The 18,723-nt window shown below is 32.7% G+C and overlaps 1 protein-coding gene across 6 annotated transcripts in view; it reads left to right on the top strand.

Moving 5' to 3' along the window:
• XG (Xg glycoprotein (Xg blood group)) overlaps positions 1 to 18,723 on the top strand; it is a 51,698-nt gene that overhangs the window by 25,664 nt on the left and 7,311 nt on the right. For 2 of the 6 annotated variants that reach the window (XM_031959046.1, XM_031959049.1), the window contains exons 4-10: positions 5,038 to 5,100; positions 8,935 to 8,997; positions 10,964 to 11,005; positions 11,337 to 11,372; positions 14,997 to 15,041; positions 15,645 to 15,680; positions 17,006 to 17,122. In XM_031959046.1, coding sequence (XP_031814906.1) covers positions 5,038 to 5,100; positions 8,935 to 8,997; positions 10,964 to 11,005; positions 11,337 to 11,372; positions 14,997 to 15,041; positions 15,645 to 15,680; positions 17,006 to 17,122 — 402 coding nt within the window. The remainder of the gene's footprint in view (positions 1 to 5,037; positions 5,101 to 8,934; positions 8,998 to 10,963; positions 11,006 to 11,336; positions 11,373 to 14,996; positions 15,042 to 15,644; positions 15,681 to 17,005; positions 17,123 to 18,723) is intronic. The other 4 variants (XM_031959048.1, XM_031959047.1, XM_031959050.1 and 1 more) reach the window with 4 other exon arrangements.

The following is an 18,723-nucleotide window of genomic DNA, read 5'->3' as shown; positions in this document are numbered from 1 at the left end:
TTTTACTAAGGAGAAAGAGTTTGTGAAGTCCTGATTAAAATGAAATGGCAATCCATAAATTGTGGTTGTAACCTGCAATTTACACATTCTATGCCTCATTTTCTTCTGTCTTTAAACTAGTAATTTCATATCCTCAGTTCTTTCCTTTATCCTCCCAGTACTCCTTCTAAGTGAAGTACTTTCATGTGGTCACAAAGATACAGTAATCTAGTCAATTTTTTTATTAAATTAATAAAAATATCTAAAAGATGAAGTAGCACTACCTAGAGGATACAGCATTAGATTTGTAGTTAGGAATGGACTTCCTATAATGGAGTTCCCCAGGCTAATGAAATTGGAGATCCTTTTAAATAATTTAAGAATGGAAGCACCATGGAAATATGTAATAGTTGAACCTTCTCTTTGTATCATCAAACACTTTGAGTTAGAATTTCAGGGAAGGATCTCCAGTAAACTAGTAAAGGAAAATGATTAATATAAAGCCCAGTGGAGTACATAAGAAATGGCATTGTTCTGAATTATCAAGGAAATTTAAATTAGACTTTCCTATAAGAATTGTTCATGCAGTTATAGTACGTAACAATTACAACTACAATTGTACATTATAATTACAATTACATTAATGTACAGTTGTAACCGTATGTTAAGTGCTTCTCTTCCTCTTTTTTGGAATCATTAAGAAATACAATATATGATTTTTTTTTTAAAAATTGGGATAACATGAGGGAAGGAATTTTTAAAAATAAATTATATTATACTTTCCTGAAGGAGAAAATTTTTAGATGAGAAGAGTAATAAATACTAAGGAGAAATTTCTCAGTGCAATCTATATAGAACAAATTCTCAATCAGAGTATTTTTCCAGGGACTGCTCCTAATAATAATTAACTAACTCTATAAATTAGGAATCAAAACTTAAAATTCCACTTGTAGAATGCAGTTTTTATATATAAACATTTTTATGTGTCCAGATATTTGATGTAAACTTAATATCCAGTTTACCCCTCTGTAAATGAATGAATGTGCATAATTATTTGCAAATTGCCTTTCTCACTAGAATGTAAGCTCCTTGAGGTCAGGAAGAGTTTAGGCCTTTTTTTTTTTTTTTTTTTTTTTTTTTTGCTCTCACCACTTAGCTAGTTCCTGGTACACAGTAAACACTTTCTAAATATTTGATGATTTGATTTGAAAATTGTGTAGAATTATGGCATTATATAAATATAACACTCAGGCAGAAATGAATTCATATTATTTGGTCACCTCTAAAAGTATCCATACTAAATTGTATGACTGGGTGATGAGACATCATCAGCAAGATCCAATGGAAAGAATGCTGGTTTTAAAGTTAGAGGATCCAAAGTCAAATATTAGTTATACCCTTACTATCCAAGTGAACTGGAGCAAGACACTTTTCCTTTATGGAACTCAATTTCCTTAGGTGTAGGTTGAAAGGGTTGAAGTAGATAGCCTCAGAGGTCTCATCCAGTTCTAAATCTGAGAGTTTATGTTCACTAATAACAAATAATAAAAATTTTATTTTAAAACTATTCTTTGATATGCTAATTTTAACATTTATTAAAGATGAAAACAAATGTGTATGCTAATTAGATGAATGTGCTTATTTATTTTTACATAGAGAACTAAATCTTAGAAGAATATTTGATAAAGCAGGACATAGAACACTCATAAATCTTTTACTCTTTATTGTAATTTTTTATGACCTGCACATTCAGTTACACTACCCCATATAAAGTCACAATCCATAGTTTAAGAAGCTTTGTAGTAGACTATCCTAAGGAGATCTGGGTAGTGTGAACTAAAGCAAAGTGGAATAAATAAGAACTTGGATGACAGTTTTTACAAGGATGGCAACACTAAATAAAAATAAACTTTGCAAGCTTAAGAATTAGGATCAAAGCAATGACTCATCATGTTACCAGAGAATTTATGATGATACATGTTACACATATATTGACAGAGAGATGATGGACACAAAAAAAGAAAATTTGTCAACTAGCCATTGTTTAGATTTGTTTTGCTTAGTTGTGCTTATTTGTCATATTTCTCTCCTCTTCTCTTTGTTAATAATTATTTGGGAGTAGGAGGAGGTAACTGGAGATTTACAGATAGTGACAAGAGGGTCACTAGAACATTTTTAAAAATGCACAGAAGAGAACATAAAAAAGATGAAAGGGAAGCACAGACTAGCAGGACAGTTTTTGAAAGTAAATTGGAATTTGTTATATACTTTTAAAAAGTATGAAGAGAAGCATTGTTTCATATGAAATGTTTGCTTTTTGTTCTGCAGTATATATGAAAGTACTCCTTTTTTGGTGTTTAATTTTAGAATTTAAAAAAATTTAAAGAATATCTCAAAATGAAACATTTTCTCCAAAAAATTTCCACTTTTGACATCCTGTCCCATGCCTATCAATCAACAAGCATTTATAAGTACCATCTATTTGCCAGACATTTATAAGTCGGGGTAGCCAGGTGGCACAGTGAATAGACTACTGGCCATGGAGGCAGAAAAACATAAGTTAAAATCTTGACAGATACTTGACAGTTATAGCTGTGTGATTTTAGTCACGTCATTTATCCCTGATTCCCTCCCCTCCAAAAAAAAAAAAAAAAAGTATTAAATGAGTGCTTGTAAGTCTGTGCATAGAATAGACTTTTGTGAAAATGCCTAACTACACAGAAAATTGAGAATTCTTAATAGCCATAAAATTCAGAAACATGAGCATTCATGCAAAAGGAATAGAGTTAGATTAGAAATCAATCTCTTCTAGGGTACTGTTGGCTTCACTTATGTCATATGTTGCACAGCCTGTTACCTCCAAATCAAAAAGAATAATGAGGAAAGGAAATGCTGTGGCTGATACTGTCTTAATACCAGACCTGAACATAACATTGATCTCTGATATGGCCACAAAAAAAGCCAGAGAGAGCTGGAAGGGCTGCAAGTAGGCTAAAGCTGCATCTGGCAGAAAAAGATGGGCAGAAAAAAAAGGGGGGGGGAGAAAAAAGCCTAGAAGTTCTCCATGTGTCATAACTATGAAATTTCCACCATTTCTTCTCAGGAGCAATGGATAAATCTAAGTGTATCTTCCCTATGTCCTTACTTGCTTGATCCTTGTGTTGTTTGGGATTGGGTATGGATAGGGGCAAAACCCTATCATTGAAAGTTTCATACAAGGTTTTGAGGTCATATTTCATATATATATATATATATATATATATATATATATATATACATATACACACACATACACAAACATATATATCTATATATATATAAATGTTTTGACACAAAATATTCAGAACTTCTTAAGCACAATAGTTTAGTATGTAACCAATAACTGTTCCTCCTCCCAAGGACTCTTATTTTAGCTTGTGCTAGAAGATAGGAGGGAATGGATGTTTATATATTTCTCTTTTCCAACAGATTATAGTGAAGTATCAATCAACAGTGACAATATTGCTAAGGACAGTTAAGCACATGAGATGGTAATAAGATATTTATTACACTGATTATTCCTGCAAATGCTCAGAGCCTGGGACATGTCTGCCCCATTGCCTCTGCACTCACAGGTGTACAGATTCTTTTTCCCCCAGGGCTAAGTCTCTGCAGCATAGTTAGGCCTCCTGTTACTAATCAGCAGAAATTCTTTCAGTCCTTCAAGACTCAGATCACTCCCAACTCCGTGCAGGGAAGTGAAAATATCTGTGATTCTTGCTGAGCTCCAGCTACACCCACCTAGCCCCAGGGGTCCCCCAACTGGTGTTTCTGTGAATCAGCCTGGAGGTATTTGCACTTTGTACTGGTTAATCCTGGCCTGCAGTCTTCAGATCTTGTTGGCTTGTATCAGAAGGACATCTTTTCTGTCCCAAGTTTTCTTGATTTTTTTTTTTACCTGTTTTAGCTGGCCCTGAGGCAAAAATTTGTTCTATTTGTGGGGAAATCTGGAGAGCCTGAAATTTGCTGACTTACTCTGCCATCTTCCCAAGTACCAAATAGCTCTCCAAAATATACAAGTTAAGTCAGGGAAATTTTTCAATCCTGATTTTGTTAGCTCATTTTTTAAAGGGAGAATCCCTCATGATAAACATCATATAATAGAATCTTAGATTTAGAGGTAGAAGAGCCTCTAGAAGTCATGAACTTAAAAAACAAACAAACTTCATTTTATGAGTAGAGAAACAGACAAAGAAATTAAGTGTCCTGAACAGGTTACCAGTGAGAGAACCAGGAAGTTTCCTATAATTTATTATCAGGTTGTCACAGATTGAATGATGAGATTTTGAGCCAAAAGAATTCCCAAAGACCAGTTACCAAATTTGCCATATTTTCAGGGGTAAAAGAGGGTGAATGAAGTCATGAATCACTAACTGTTGAAATGATGTATTATTTTTAAAATCACATTGTCAGAAAAATAAATATATGGTTTCAGTGACTTTCTCCCTAGTTCCAGGTTAATTTATGTTTTCCAACTGCCAATAAAACAAAACAAAAAATAATGGGAAGAAATCATTCTGCAGGAGTACCAGAATAAGCCTGAATAGAAGGTGGCCAGAAATGTTTACCCAAGAAATAGAAGCAGGTTTTTCCTGATGAACAGTTTTTTGAATTTTTACTCTCTTCAGTTAACCTTATGAGAGGTAGAGGTGGGAAGGAGAATGAAACCCAAATTAGTTTTTGTAAATTATTCTGTCACATAATAACCCTAAAGCAGTTGTTCAAATCTTCCATGCTGGTAGCATCTGTCACATTAATTGTAGGCAATTACACTTTTTCCTTACCATGAAAATTAGACTTACATAGACCCTTCAGGAATAAAAATGAAAAAAAAAAGAAAGAAAAGATTCCAAAAGTTTAGATTCTGATTAAGCTTGATTAAATGATTTTTAATAGGGCAATCTCTAAAGTAACAAACCAAACTGCAAAATTTTAATATTTATATATTCTGAATCTATACTCTGTAATATTTGAAGCAGTCTTTTTCTTTCTAAAACTTTGGTATTGATTTTCCAACAGGTATTTACCCCAAACCCAACCCACCTAATCGTCCTCAACCTGGAATCTATGACAATCCTGGAGGTAAGAATTATAGGCATTATCTATAATAGATATTATATTTATTTCATTTAAAAATGGTTTAACGTTTTTCTACTTAGCCATTTTAGCTGTAATAATTTAAGAAACAAAATGTTTAGAGCAATTATATGACAAGTAAAAATGCCAAAATAGTTTTTATTTTCTTTTGCAACATTCTCAAATACTCAAACCTAAAAGTAAAGGAAATATTTACTATATATATCTATATCTATATTTGTAGATATAGATATATATATAGATAAATTAATTATGGTTGAATAAACAAGATAATGCAATAGATCTATTAAAAAGAGTAAGAACAGGGATGAATCATATCCCACTATCCCTGAAGTAGCTAATCATGGATCTTGTCTCCAAGGAATAATGCATATTCGTAGAAACTACTCTCATTTTTCCTCTCTGAGAGTTCCCATCTTTCCCTCATTTCAGTTGGGTATGTGTATTTTAGGGAATTAATAACCTAACTTCAATCTAGGCACCTACAATAGCAGCTTTTCAGATGTCACTGGAAAAAAATATTACTGTAGCTTTCATCTTTACTTATCAGAAAAGACCAAAAAACATAGGTGTTCGTTATCAAAAAAAAAAAAAAAAAAAAAAAAAAAAAATTGGAGAACACTGCCCAGAGAAGAAAGAGATTTGGATATGAGGGAAAAGATAAAGAAAACTAGATAAAGGCAATTGTAGTTCTCTGCACAAGTTACTAAAGATAGGGTCCCAGACAGTTCTAGATTCCAAATTGATAGTAAAAGAGGCCACTGAATAGCTCAGCCTTGGGGATATGTGTTGTAATGGAAGAGGAGGAAACAAAGAGTGGAAAAAATTCTCAAAGGCAAGTGATAGGAAAATAAATAATCTGAAACACCAAATGACCAAGAGAGAACATTTAAATAAAAACTCTAGTGTATAAGTGAATAAATTAAGAGAGAAAATCATAAAAAAGGAAGGGAAAATGAATAAAAACTCAAAAGAAACCAAAGAACCATAAAAGAAAAATCCCACAGCCCCTTTAGAAATTATGGAAATTTTATAATAGTTTAAAAGATAAAGATAACTATTTTTAAAAGAAATTATGAACATATTTAAATAAGAAATCAGAGCAGAGCTTTAAATGCAGACTTCCAAAATACAAATTAGATAGAGTACATAGAGTTGAATAAATGTTGAAGACTACTTTTTCCAAAAACAGAAATTCTAACAAATTTAGAAAACAAACACATGTGAATGGAGGGGGAGGGAAAAGCAAAAGGAAACAACATTGAAATAATACATGAATTATATGTCAGTTAAAGTAACAATTTTGAATATAAACATATAAAGAATTAACTTAAGTGTTGTAGGCCTCCCTAAAGAATACTGCAAATTTAAAAAGAAATCTGAGTATCATAGTTCAGGAAATAACATAAAAAAGTGTTACATAAAACATCAGTATACATTAGTATATATCAAATATGTTATCTTCTAATAGTTCTGACTTGACTGAACAATAAAATATAGTCAAAGGATTATTCATATTTCGGTAAAAAACAAACAAACAATTTAACCTGAAGATTGGAGATCTCAATTTTATTTTTTAAATATTATAACAACTTTAATTTTATATCCAAGGGTTGTCTTTATAGTTTATACTACCTTGTTCCATATCTTCTATTTCTATAGTGGTAGGATTTTCCTTGTCAAACCCTAAAAATAAATGACCAAAAGCCACAGAGGTTATGTGCCATCTGCTAACTGAAAACAACACAAAATAAAACAAAACAAAAAGGAACAGAAAACTAAAGAGCTCATGGAGGTTATAGGCAAAAAGCCTTCTTTATTCCATTGGAGGAGGAAAATTTGACATGCATGGAGGGGTCGCCTTTAAGAATGAGGAGACTCAAGGCAGTAAGGTTAAGCCTTGATCTATATATTTGTGGCTAGACAAAAACAAGCAGTAAATTGTAACCGTAGCAGTAAGGAGTAACATTAATTAGACATGTTTACCTAATGACAAAAAGTTTATTCATAGCAGGGCTTCATGACTAGAACATCATTTCTGCAGGTACTTGTAGAAGCTCAATGCACCATCTGGGGCTGGTTTGAATCACTTTTGTGATTTTACTGCAGAAGAATTCTTTCAGAGAGTGAGCCACAAGCTTAGGGTGTAGCCTTAACCCTGGGAAAGAAAGTGTGTCCTAATAGTAAAAAAAAAAGAGGAGTAAAAAGAACCGTGATCTTGGAGTGGGAGTCCTGCTACTACTCTTCACTACTAACCTTCTCCCTGCCTTCTCTGTCATACACAACAGAAAAACCAGTATATTGTGGAATCTTTGGGGAAAAAAAGGAGGAATAACAGTGCACTAAGACTATGGGGGCTTATCGAAGGCCTCAAGAGAGATGTTATTTGAGTTTATAAAAGTGACAGAATGCTTTAGGGGACCCCACTTATGGGAGATTTAAAAGATTAAGTGAAATGTTTATATTAGGGAAGTAGAAAGTTGGAGAGCTCCATTAAGCTTTGGTGTGGGAGAGATTATTTATCTGGATCAAAATGTGGGTCTTAATGCCTTCATTAGAAAGCATAAACAGCATAAACACCACAACAGAGAAAACAGAAATGAAGGCTATTAATCAGATTTCTAAAAAGAAATTTATCTGATTCAGGTATTTTAAACTTACTTACACAGTAAGCTAGTGAATCAGGGCAAAGAAATGAGAGCCTGGAATAATGTGTTTTTGGTGAAATTAGAAAGATTTTGAGGAAAGAAATTAAGAACAGATTATAAATTCCACTTTGGGCATGAAAAATTTGAGAAACCAGTGACATATCTATTCAGGAGAGTTGGTGATGTAGGTGTGGGGAAAAGAAGAGAAATGATTTAGAGCCCCTAAAAGAAACTGATTTCAAGCATGGTTATGGTGCACAGCATATAGTGGGGATATTACTAAGGCTAGACATTATCTCACAATGGTATTCAGAAGGGCCTTGTAGTATGGAAACCTGCCTTTAAACACTAGTACGTAAGCCAAATTGGGACAGTGTTATTCTGCCATAGTAATACATCTCACTCAGGTACAATGATTGTAGCATAATGGATAGGGTTCTGATTCTTTAGTAGTTCAGATCATTCAGTTTTATCTGACTCTTACCCTGTTACATCCATGGATTATCCATGGAGTTTTCTTGGCAAAGATACTAGAGTGGTTTGCATTTCCTTCTCTAGTTTTATGCAGACAGGGATTGAGTGATTTGTCCAGGGTGACACAATTACTAAGTGCCTGAGATTAGATATGATCTCAATCTTTCTTACTCCAGCCTATTGCTATATCTACTGTGCTACCTAGCTGCTCCATCTGATACCCCGTAAAAGTTCCATAAATTTCATAAAAATATGAAAGATATCCTATTTGGTTACAAGTTAGTGAAAGTCAAAAAAATTTAATACAATCTACCTGTATACATAGAACTAAAATATACAGATTAAAGGTGATAATAATCCCAACATAAACTCATAAAACTACACATGATATATCATACTTAGATGCTGCATTTTATGATAGGAATTGAAGAAATGAAGGCAGACGGCAATCTAGAGAAAAATCTGAAAATTCTCATAGGAAGACCATATAGAGGATGCATATCCTAGAAAAGAAAAGACTCAGAGAGGGACCCAACAGTTGTCTTCAAATATTTGAAGATCTATTATATAAATGAATTTATCCATATAACCCTGTGCCCTGTTATTACTTTAGAAATAACAAAAAAATCATTTCAATTTTTAATTCTTTTGTGAAATAAGATAATTTTGCATATTATATTTTGTTTTACATCAACAGGTAATATTAATGATTTAGATTTGGATGATGGACGCTACCCACCCAAACCTAGACCTCCAGCAGGTATGATTGATGCATTATTTACATTATATTTAGTCAGTCAATAAACATTTGTTAAGTGCCTAATATGTGTCAAGCATTGTGTTAATTTTAGAGCTTTTATAAAGAGAAATAAATATTAGTCTATCATTTTAAGAAGCTAATAGTCTAATGGAAGAAAACAGTAAGCAAATGTATAAACAAGCTATATATATAAAATAATGATCAGAAGAAAGGCACTGTAATTGAGATGGATTTTAAAAAGTATTGTAGTTGGAAGAATTTTATTTGGGTCTTGAAGGAAGCCGGAAAAATCAGTAGGCAGATATGAGAAGGGAGATCTTTCAGGCATAAGAGACAGCCAGAGAAAATGCCCAGAAGTAAGAGGCAGAGTATCTTGTTCATAGAACAAGCAAGGAAGCTAGTGTCACTGGATCTAAAAGCGTATGTTTGGGGGCAACATAATGTGTAAGAAGACTAGAAAGATAGTGGTGGGAAAAACATTATGGAAGGTTTTGAACACCAAAAAGAGGATTTTGTATTTGATCCTGAAGGTGATGGGGAGCCACTGGAATTTACTGAGTATAGGGAATGATATAGTCACACCTGTTCTTCAGGAAAATCATTTTGGCAGCTTAATAGAGGATGGAAGGGAATGGGAAGAGACCAACTAATAGGCTATTTGGAGTAGGTAAGGTATGAACAGATAAAGGTCTGCATGAGAATGTGTCAGTATTAGACAGAGAAGGAGCAAATTTAAGAAGTTGCAGAAATACAATTAACAATGCCTTGGCAACAAATTAATTATGGTGGGGAGGGAGGGTAAGAGACGGTGAGGAGCTGAGGCTGTGAGTTTGGGGGACATCAGTAATAGGAAAGTTTGGTGGGGGCAGAGGGTTTAGAAGGAAATATGAATTAATTTGGGGGATGTTGAGTTTGAAATGTCTACTGAGAAGATATCTCAAGAGATGTCTCATTCAGTTGGAAATGCAAAATTAGAGATCTAATTGATATTTGATATCACAGTAGCATGATTCCTTTTAATACTGAATGGAGTTTCATTTAGAGTGAATTAATCGATAAAGAGCTGAGTCTGCAGTTAGGATCTCTCTGCTTCAGTTTTCTTATCTGTAAAATGAATATAATAATTTCACCTACTTCTCAAGATTGTTGAAAAGACAAAAAGAAATAACATTTGTAAAGCATTTTGCAGACCTTAAAGCACTATGTAATTGCTACATATTATTATTTAGTGCATGCTGGACAATTAATGGTTGTTTAAGAAGGGTGATGATAATGATCATGATGGTTACAGAAGGTTTAGTATCAATGTACTTCACATAAAATATGGAGGAATTCTTAAACTGGGAAAAGTCAGTGACACAAGAACTTTGGAAATAATAATTTTTAAACTTGTGGTTCCTTCTTAATAGTGTTATACATTTTTCTCTACCACCTGGAAAAATTAAAGCTCATAGTAAAGAATATTTTATGCATAATAAAATAAAAAACAGGAATGATGTGAATAGTACTTTTGGTATTAGACATAATTCTTTAATCAAATATTTAACATTTAGAATCTTATTTTCAAGTATCTGGCTTTTTCTCATCTAATTAATCCTGAGACTTTGTCACATTGAAAATAAATTACAAATTACTTTTTTTTTTCTGGGTAGAAAATCATATCCTAGAAGTTGTCTTAGAAAATATATATATATATTTTATATATGGGGCAGTTTCCTCTCTATAAAACTATTTGATTCAAAAATCAAATGCACTTAAGTGATGGATATTTGTTTTAAAGATTATTTTTTAAAACATTTAAAAACATAATTCAAACTTAACAGGAAAGTCTCTCAATTTATAAATTTGAAATTATATACAACTGTGAATTAGGAGTCCTATTTATTTAGTGTGTCTCATAAAGGACTTATGAATGTCATCATGTATTTCTGTTTAAAGTGTTAGTCCCAGTTTTTCTTTCCTGCAGGAGGAGGTGGATATCATTCCAATAATTTTGGCAACACACATGGTAAAAGTATGACTTGGGGAGGCTGAAAGATGCAACAGCATTTTTGCAGGGCCCAACAGTTGAAGTGAGCTGTCCCTTACAAAGAACTAACTGTTTCTGCAGGACCACTCACTGAATTTAAACTCTCTCAGCTATTGCTTTTCCATCTCTGGCAATTAATTGTCTTTGCTTCTCTTTTATGTTGATCTTGGTGGACTTTGTTAAATCATCAAGTTTAACCTAATAGTTGGCATATCCCTTACTTTAGGATGATTCTTGGCTGGAAATTCTAGGTTTCATCTCAATAAATTTTTGCTAATTAGGTTTTTTTTTTTTTTTTTTTTCCCTGCAGGAGGAGGGGGCTATAACTCCAATTATAATAACCATGGTAAATGCATGATTTGAGAGGAACTTAAAAAAAAAGGTTGCCAAACATATATGAGCTTTTCCCATCAGGGAATGGATTTACTTTATGTTTTTGAGGGTCTATTGTTTTGTGTCTGCTCTCTGTTGATTTTTCTACCATCTACAACTGTACTCGCTGATCATTCTTTGGCTTGCCATGATGCTGTAGCACAATGAATCACAGATTTTATGATTAAATTTAAATAGAATAGAAGAAGAAAATTTTTTATCAACACAGAACTATTAGAAGTATTAAGTTCAGAAATCTTTGATATGCTTAAGTGGTTATAATGCTTCAATAAGACCTTCATTGAAATTTTGTGGGAAGAAAATATTTGATCCTCAATTACAAATCAAATGACATTCTAGGATCTTGAAGGCAAGTCATGATCCAAAAAATAAAGCTTTCCTGGATTCTCATCTTGGTAAAGCATTTAATATTTCCCTCTAGATTATGATTTCTACTCAGATCTGGCTAGGAGGTGTTACTCTTCCCACTACTACTCCCTTTCTTTAAGATGTTTATGGTTATCATTTTAAAATTAATTAACTCAGCTAGTAAGTTTTTAGTGGGATTACTTTCTATTAAGCTTTCCCCAATAATTTTGGGGGATAATTTTTAAAAATTAAAAAAATTTTCTCAGCAATGTTTTATTTTCCAAACATGCATAAAGATAGTTTCCAACATTTGGTTTTGTAAGATTTTGAATTCTAAATTTTTCTTCCTCCCTTCCTTACTTCCCCCTCCCCAAGATAGTAATTTGAAATAGGTTAAACACGTTGTACAATTCTTTTAAATACATTTCCAAATTACATCGTACAAGAAAAATCAGACCCAAAGGGAAAAAAAAATCATGAAAAAGAAAAAGCAAACAAAAAAAGGTGAAAATACTATGCTTTGATTCACATTCAATCTCTACAGTTTTCTCTCTGAATGTGAATGGCATTTTCCCTCCCAAGTATATTGGAATTGTCTTGAATCACTGCATTGCTTAGAAGAGCCAATTCTATCACAGTTGATCATTACATGGTCTTGCATACAAATGTTCTCGAAGTTTTGCTCACTTCAATCAGCATCAGTTCATGTAAATCTTCTCAGGCTTTTCTGAAATCAGCTTGCTCATCATTTCTTATAGAACAATAACATTCCATTACATTCATATAGCATAACTCATTCAGCCATTCCCTAACTGGTGGACATCTATTCAGTTTTCAATTGCTTGCCAATACAAAAATATATAGCAATGCTCTTAAGAAAAGAATTGTTCTTCATGATGGAAAATGCTTTCCATATCTAGAGAAACAACTGATAGATTTTGAATGCAGATCAAGGCATCCTATTTTCATTTTCTTTTCTTTCCTTTTTTTTTTTTTTTTTTTTTTTGTGTGTGTGTGTGGGGTTCCTTTTGGTCAATTTCTTCTTTCACAACATGACTAATATGCAAGTATGTTTTACATGACGGTATATATATATATATATATATATATATATAAAACCTATATCAAATTGCTTGCAATTTTAGTGAGAGAAGGAAGGAAGAAAAAAAATTTGGAACTCAAAATTTTTTAAAATGTTAGTTGTTTTTAATATGTATTTAGAAAAAATACTCTTTATTAAGAAAATTTGGCTGCTTAGCATGGCCCAGACACGCTATTGTCCTTAGAATCAGAGTAGAATTGCTCTATTATTTCTAACTCTGCCTTGATCATTAACAAATAGCAATGACAATGACTTTACAGAATTTCTTTTGGGAACATCTTTCTGGGAAAATGTGTTTTTTTACTTATAGCTCACTTGCTAAATTGGAGTATGCTCCTTTCCCAGTCCTAGATCATTTATAAAGGATTCCCCTCCTTTAGTACTGTGCCTGTGTGAGATAAACAGGACCAGCCCTAAAACTATGACTAAAATGATTAAAATCAATCCCAAAGGCTTAGATAAATTAGGGTGAGTCAACTGTTCTTGGTAAAAACACAATCAAGCCTGGGAAGTGACCAAACTTGTTAAGCATTACTAAGCTTGACTTGGGGCAATTAGACTGAATTCTTTTCCCTTGCTTCGCCTTATCCCTGAATGTGAGGAAGGAGTCCTCTTTTCTCTTCATAAGAGGACATGCTAATGCTGAGGAGATATGAAGGAAAGTAATGAGAATATTAATTCATTTTTCCTCACTCTATAAGCTGACCTTTAGGGACCAGGGTCCTAGCACACTATTAAAAGATCTATATTTAAAACTGGAAGGGACCTTAGAAGTTATATCATCTAAAGCCTTCTTTTTCCAAATGACAAAAATGAAGTCCTGGGGAGGGGTTGGTGGTAAATAAATTGTCCAAAGTCGCAAGTAAGTAAGTAGCAGAGCCAGGATTCAAATCTAGGTCTTCTAATTCTAAATTCAAAGACATTTTGACTGAATGAGGAATGAATGACTTTCATTCATTGAATGAAAAACAAAAAGATCCTCTTGTTTCTAAAACAAGCTTTTTTAAATAAACAATTACCCTCAAAAAAGCAATTACCTTTCTATATGAGATATGATATTTTCAAATAATGCCTACATCAGTTTTTAGATTTTGTTAAAAAGTTTTATGGCTTATTTCCTACTAATAGTAACACACCCACTAATAATGAAACCCTGTCCTGGTAATAAAGAAAAACAATTAAATAAAACAAATAGAGATAACCACTGAATGTAGAATACCATATTCCATATTCCTATTCCACATTCCTGTCTCTGCAGAACAGCAAGATTTATTTCTTCATCTCCTAGGTTCTGTCATTAGAATTTAACAAAATTTGATTGTCTTTTAGAATTGTTTTCATTTACTTTGTTATAGTCATTGTGTATATTGTTCCTCTGATTCTAATTACTTTGCTCTGCATCAGTGTATACAAAGCTTTCCTATGGTTCTTTAAATTCTTCACATTTATATGGCAAAATAAAGTTGTATTTTGTTCACATATCACAATTTATTTATTCACTAACTGTTTTTTGCTAAAAATATTTTGATATATATAGGACTGTTTTACTTAAATTTCTTGGGGTTTATACCCAAAATAAAATTCTTATATTTCTAGGTCAAAACACTTTTTTTTTGCATAATTCCTACTTACATTTTAGAACAGTTGGACAAATTCGCCAACTCCATCAACAGTATATCACATATTCCCTTCAATGATTTTCATTTTTTATAATTGTAATTAGGATTTTTAAGTATTAATCATAAACATTGTTCCTTATCTTGAATTTTTCTTAAAGAAATGGATATAAATGTAGTATAAATAAATAACTCTTTGAAACTCCCAGCCTTAGGTATTGCATTTTCCTTTTAATTATCCCATTTAACACAATTTAGAAAACTGTATTTTAGTTCTGTTTCTTTCATCAAATGAAAAGAAAAACAAACCATACACAACTTTTTTGGTGGTTCTTAAATGTATCTTAGGCTGTGACTACTTATATTTGGCAGATGAAAATGTACTAATATTTTCAGCTTTTACATCAAGTTGCTTGGGACTGTGCATGCTGCATGAGCAAGAGAAGGATTTGTTGGGAAATCATACTTTATTGATGGCTTTTCCAATTTAATGCAATTTTTTTTCCTACAGGAGGAGGGGGATATAATCCCAGTTCTCATTATGGAAATAATTATGGTAAATTGATTATTTTGAAATGGTATTAAAGATGGAATTTTAAAAAGATATATCCTGGTAAATATTTAACAACTGGCTTTCCAAATATATATTTATATATATATATTTGGAATATATATTTTTTATATATATATATATATAATATATATTTGGAAAGCCAGTTGTTAAATATTTATATATATTAAATATTTATAAATATTAAATATATATATATCTCAGAATAAGTTTAATGTGCATTATTTACATTTTTCTCTATCACTTTTTAAAAACAGACATTCAACTAAATAACAAATCAAACCCTGATTTGCAGCTTTTGCCAATTTCTGAGAAAGGAAATGCTTACTCTGATAATTTAACAATTGGATTTCATGAGCCAGTTTGAGCTTGTCCCAGCACACCTCTGACATTAACACTTTTTTGCAGGCTCTATGGCAGAATGTGTTCAGTTTTCATTGTTTTGTCTAAGCTATTGAGTAATTAACTCTACATTTTCATATTTTTGTTGTTGTCAGGCATGTAATAGCATTTGGTTATGGTTTAGCTGTAATTATTTTTTTTTTGTTTAGAGTTATTTTGTAGTCACATTCTCTTTCTCCCTTCTAGGTGGAGGAGGATATTCAAATTATGGAAACACACAAGGTAAATGAAAAACTGATTCAGTTCTATTGTACAGGGAAAGAAAGTGTCATAGCGTATTGGTATAAACACTGCAAGTTATAATGAAAGGGGAATGATACCTATCGTTCTAGTCTATTGTATACACTGATGCTAAAGAAATTTTCCATTAAGTACAGATATGACCACGTGATTCCTCTGTTCAGTTAATTCTGATAGCTTTCTATTGTCTGAAGGATAAAATATACACTCACCTTTTTAGCTTTTAAATCCTTACATCATCTATACCCAGCCTACATTTGTAATCTCAGTTGACAATGCTTCTCTTCCATCATTCTATGATTTCAGCCAATCAAATCTTTTTAAAAGCTCCTTACATGTGACACTTCATTTACCATCTCCTTTCTTTTGTATTCTCCATTCTCATGTCTGAAATGCACTCCTTTCTTACCTCTGCCAGCTCTTCTTTTAAAATACAGTTCAGAAACCTTATACATGAAGCCAGTTTTAATGGCCAATTTTTAGTTCTCTACCTCCCGAAGTACCTTGTATTTAGCTACTACTATGTGTGTGTGTGTATTCATTGATTTTATGTTTATGCTGGACAGAGTGTTATCATCTCCTTTACTGGAATATAAAATTATTGTAAGTAGGGATTATTTTGTTCTTTGTTGTTAAATCCCCAGCACTTTTAGGGATTGATGAACTCCTTCCTACATTTCCTAAATACATACACAGGAAATCATATCATAGTATTTGTCAGGGCTTCTTAAACTTTCTTCCATTCAGACTTGCCCAGGAAATTTTTGTGTGATCTCAGGTATACAGGTATATAAAATTGGTATACAAATCAAAATTTACTATTAATACCAAGATTTCACAACCCCACATTCAATTACAAGACCCCATATGGGGATCACAACACACAGCTTAAAAAGCTGGGGTATATAGAACTCAAGAATTCTTTGAGAACATTTTCCTTATTTTATAAATAAGTAAACTGAGGGCTAGAAAGGTGAAAATAAGACCCTACTTGAGATTACTCTATTCCCTACAAAATCCTCCTCTGAAATCTGATAGTATAGAAAAATATATTACATAAAAGGGCTTTCAAAAGGCCATGCCAAAACAATAGGATTCTAGGTTTTTTCTATTAATTCCATGAAGTGTTCTATAGATAAGTTTTTCTATATTTTAAAATAGATTTTTGGCATTATGTTTTAATATAAAGATAAAGATGTTTTGTTTTTCAGTTTTGCAGAATATTTCAGAATATTATTTATGAATAACAAGAGAATTTCTATCTTATTAAACTTAAAATATAACACAATTTCTCTTCTTTATCACAGGTGACTCAGTAGCTAGAATTGTTTCTCCTATTGTTTCTGTGGTTGTGGTATCACTTATTGGAGCAGCAACTAGCTATTTTGCTTATAACCGGAGGAGAAACTGCTGCAGAACAAATGGTGAGTTTCAAACTAGATTTTACAAATTTATGTTACACAGCCTCAACTGGGCCCTCACTGCTGCTAAGCAATCCTGACATATCTCTTTAATCTAATTACTACCCTACTCTCCACAATGGCTCTTCCAAACCTTTTCATACCTCCTCAGATTTCCCATAGTTCCCTCTCTCCCAACTCCCTCAGCAGAGAACCTATGTTCATATTTTACAGAAAAAAAATTGAAACTATTTGCCATGAGCTCTCCTTACTCCTCTCTTCCTCATCTCCTATCACACATACATCTTCTGCTAGTCTCTCCTCTTTACCCAGGTTAACCCCTCTATTTGTGTAAGGAAGGAATCCTATTCATCCCATCTTCTCCCACAGATTGCCCCCTCTGTCATTCTCATTCTCATTTTTTTTTCAATCTCTCTCTTTGTATTGGTTCTTTTCCTACTGTCTAAAAGCTCTCCTATTCCAAAAAAGCCCTCACTTGATCCTTTCATTACTCAATATTATTTTCAATATTATTTTATTTCTCTTTTGCCTTTGGTAGCTAACTAAATTCTTTTAAAAAGGCTATATACAATAGGTACCTTTATTTTCTCTCCTCTCACTCTCTTCTTAACCCAGTACAATTTGACTTATAACTTTATTATTACATCAAAACTGTTCTCTTTAAATTTACTAATGTTCTCCTAATTACCAAATCCAGTGCCCCTTTCTCAATCTATTTCTCCTTGACATCTTTGCAGTCTTTAATGCTCTCTCTTTAATGATTTTTTAATCTTTAATGATCTTTTAATGATCACTCTTTTATAACTTCTCTCTAGGATTTTGTGACATGACTTCCTCCTGGTTTTCCTCTTTGAACATTGGTTTACCTGTTTGAACATTCTTTATTTGTCTCCTTTTTTGGATCTGCTTCCAGATCATGTTCTCTAACCATAAATATCCTTAAAGGTTCTCTTCTCTTCCTCTATATTGCTTCACTTGGTGATCTCATTAGCACCCTTGTTTCTCTCCCTCTGTCCACATACCCTTATATCATACCCTTACCTACAAATGCTCCTAAAAGCTTCTTTCTTCTTCTTTCTTTCTTTCTTTCTTTCTTTTTCTTTCTTTCTTTCTTTCTTTCTTTCTCTCTTTCTCTCTTCTTCTCTCTCTTCCCCTTCTTTCTCTCTTTCCCCTAAACTATTCCCTATCCCATTTCCTTTCTTTCAACTATTACTGTAATGTACATGTTATCAGACCCTCAGGTTTGCAACCTAAGAGAACTAGCTTTCTCATTCTCTCTCTCATTCTATATCTGATGTGTTGCCAAGGCCTGTTGATCTCATCTTTGCAGCATCTCTCAAAAATGGCCCCTTCTCTCCCTTGTCACTGATACAACTCTAGTGCAGAATCTCATCACTTCATCCCTGGATTATTACAATAACCTGCTAGTGGGTCTATTTGCCTTAAGTCCCTTTTCACTCCAGTCCATTTTTCCTTCAACCACTAAAGTGATTTTCCTAAAATGCAGACTTGATCAAGTCATTCCCAGTCTCCCCTTCCCCCTCAGCTTAATAAACTTTTCTGGCTTCCTATTGCCTTCAGAAACAAAACACAAAACCCTTTGT

Source organism: Sarcophilus harrisii, chromosome 3, assembly GCF_902635505.1.
Source record: "Sarcophilus harrisii chromosome 3, mSarHar1.11, whole genome shotgun sequence".
NCBI lineage: Eukaryota > Metazoa > Chordata > Mammalia > Dasyuromorphia > Dasyuridae > Sarcophilus > Sarcophilus harrisii.
Note: the sequence above shows the minus strand (reverse complement) of the source record. Positions and strands in the feature narration are given on the sequence as shown.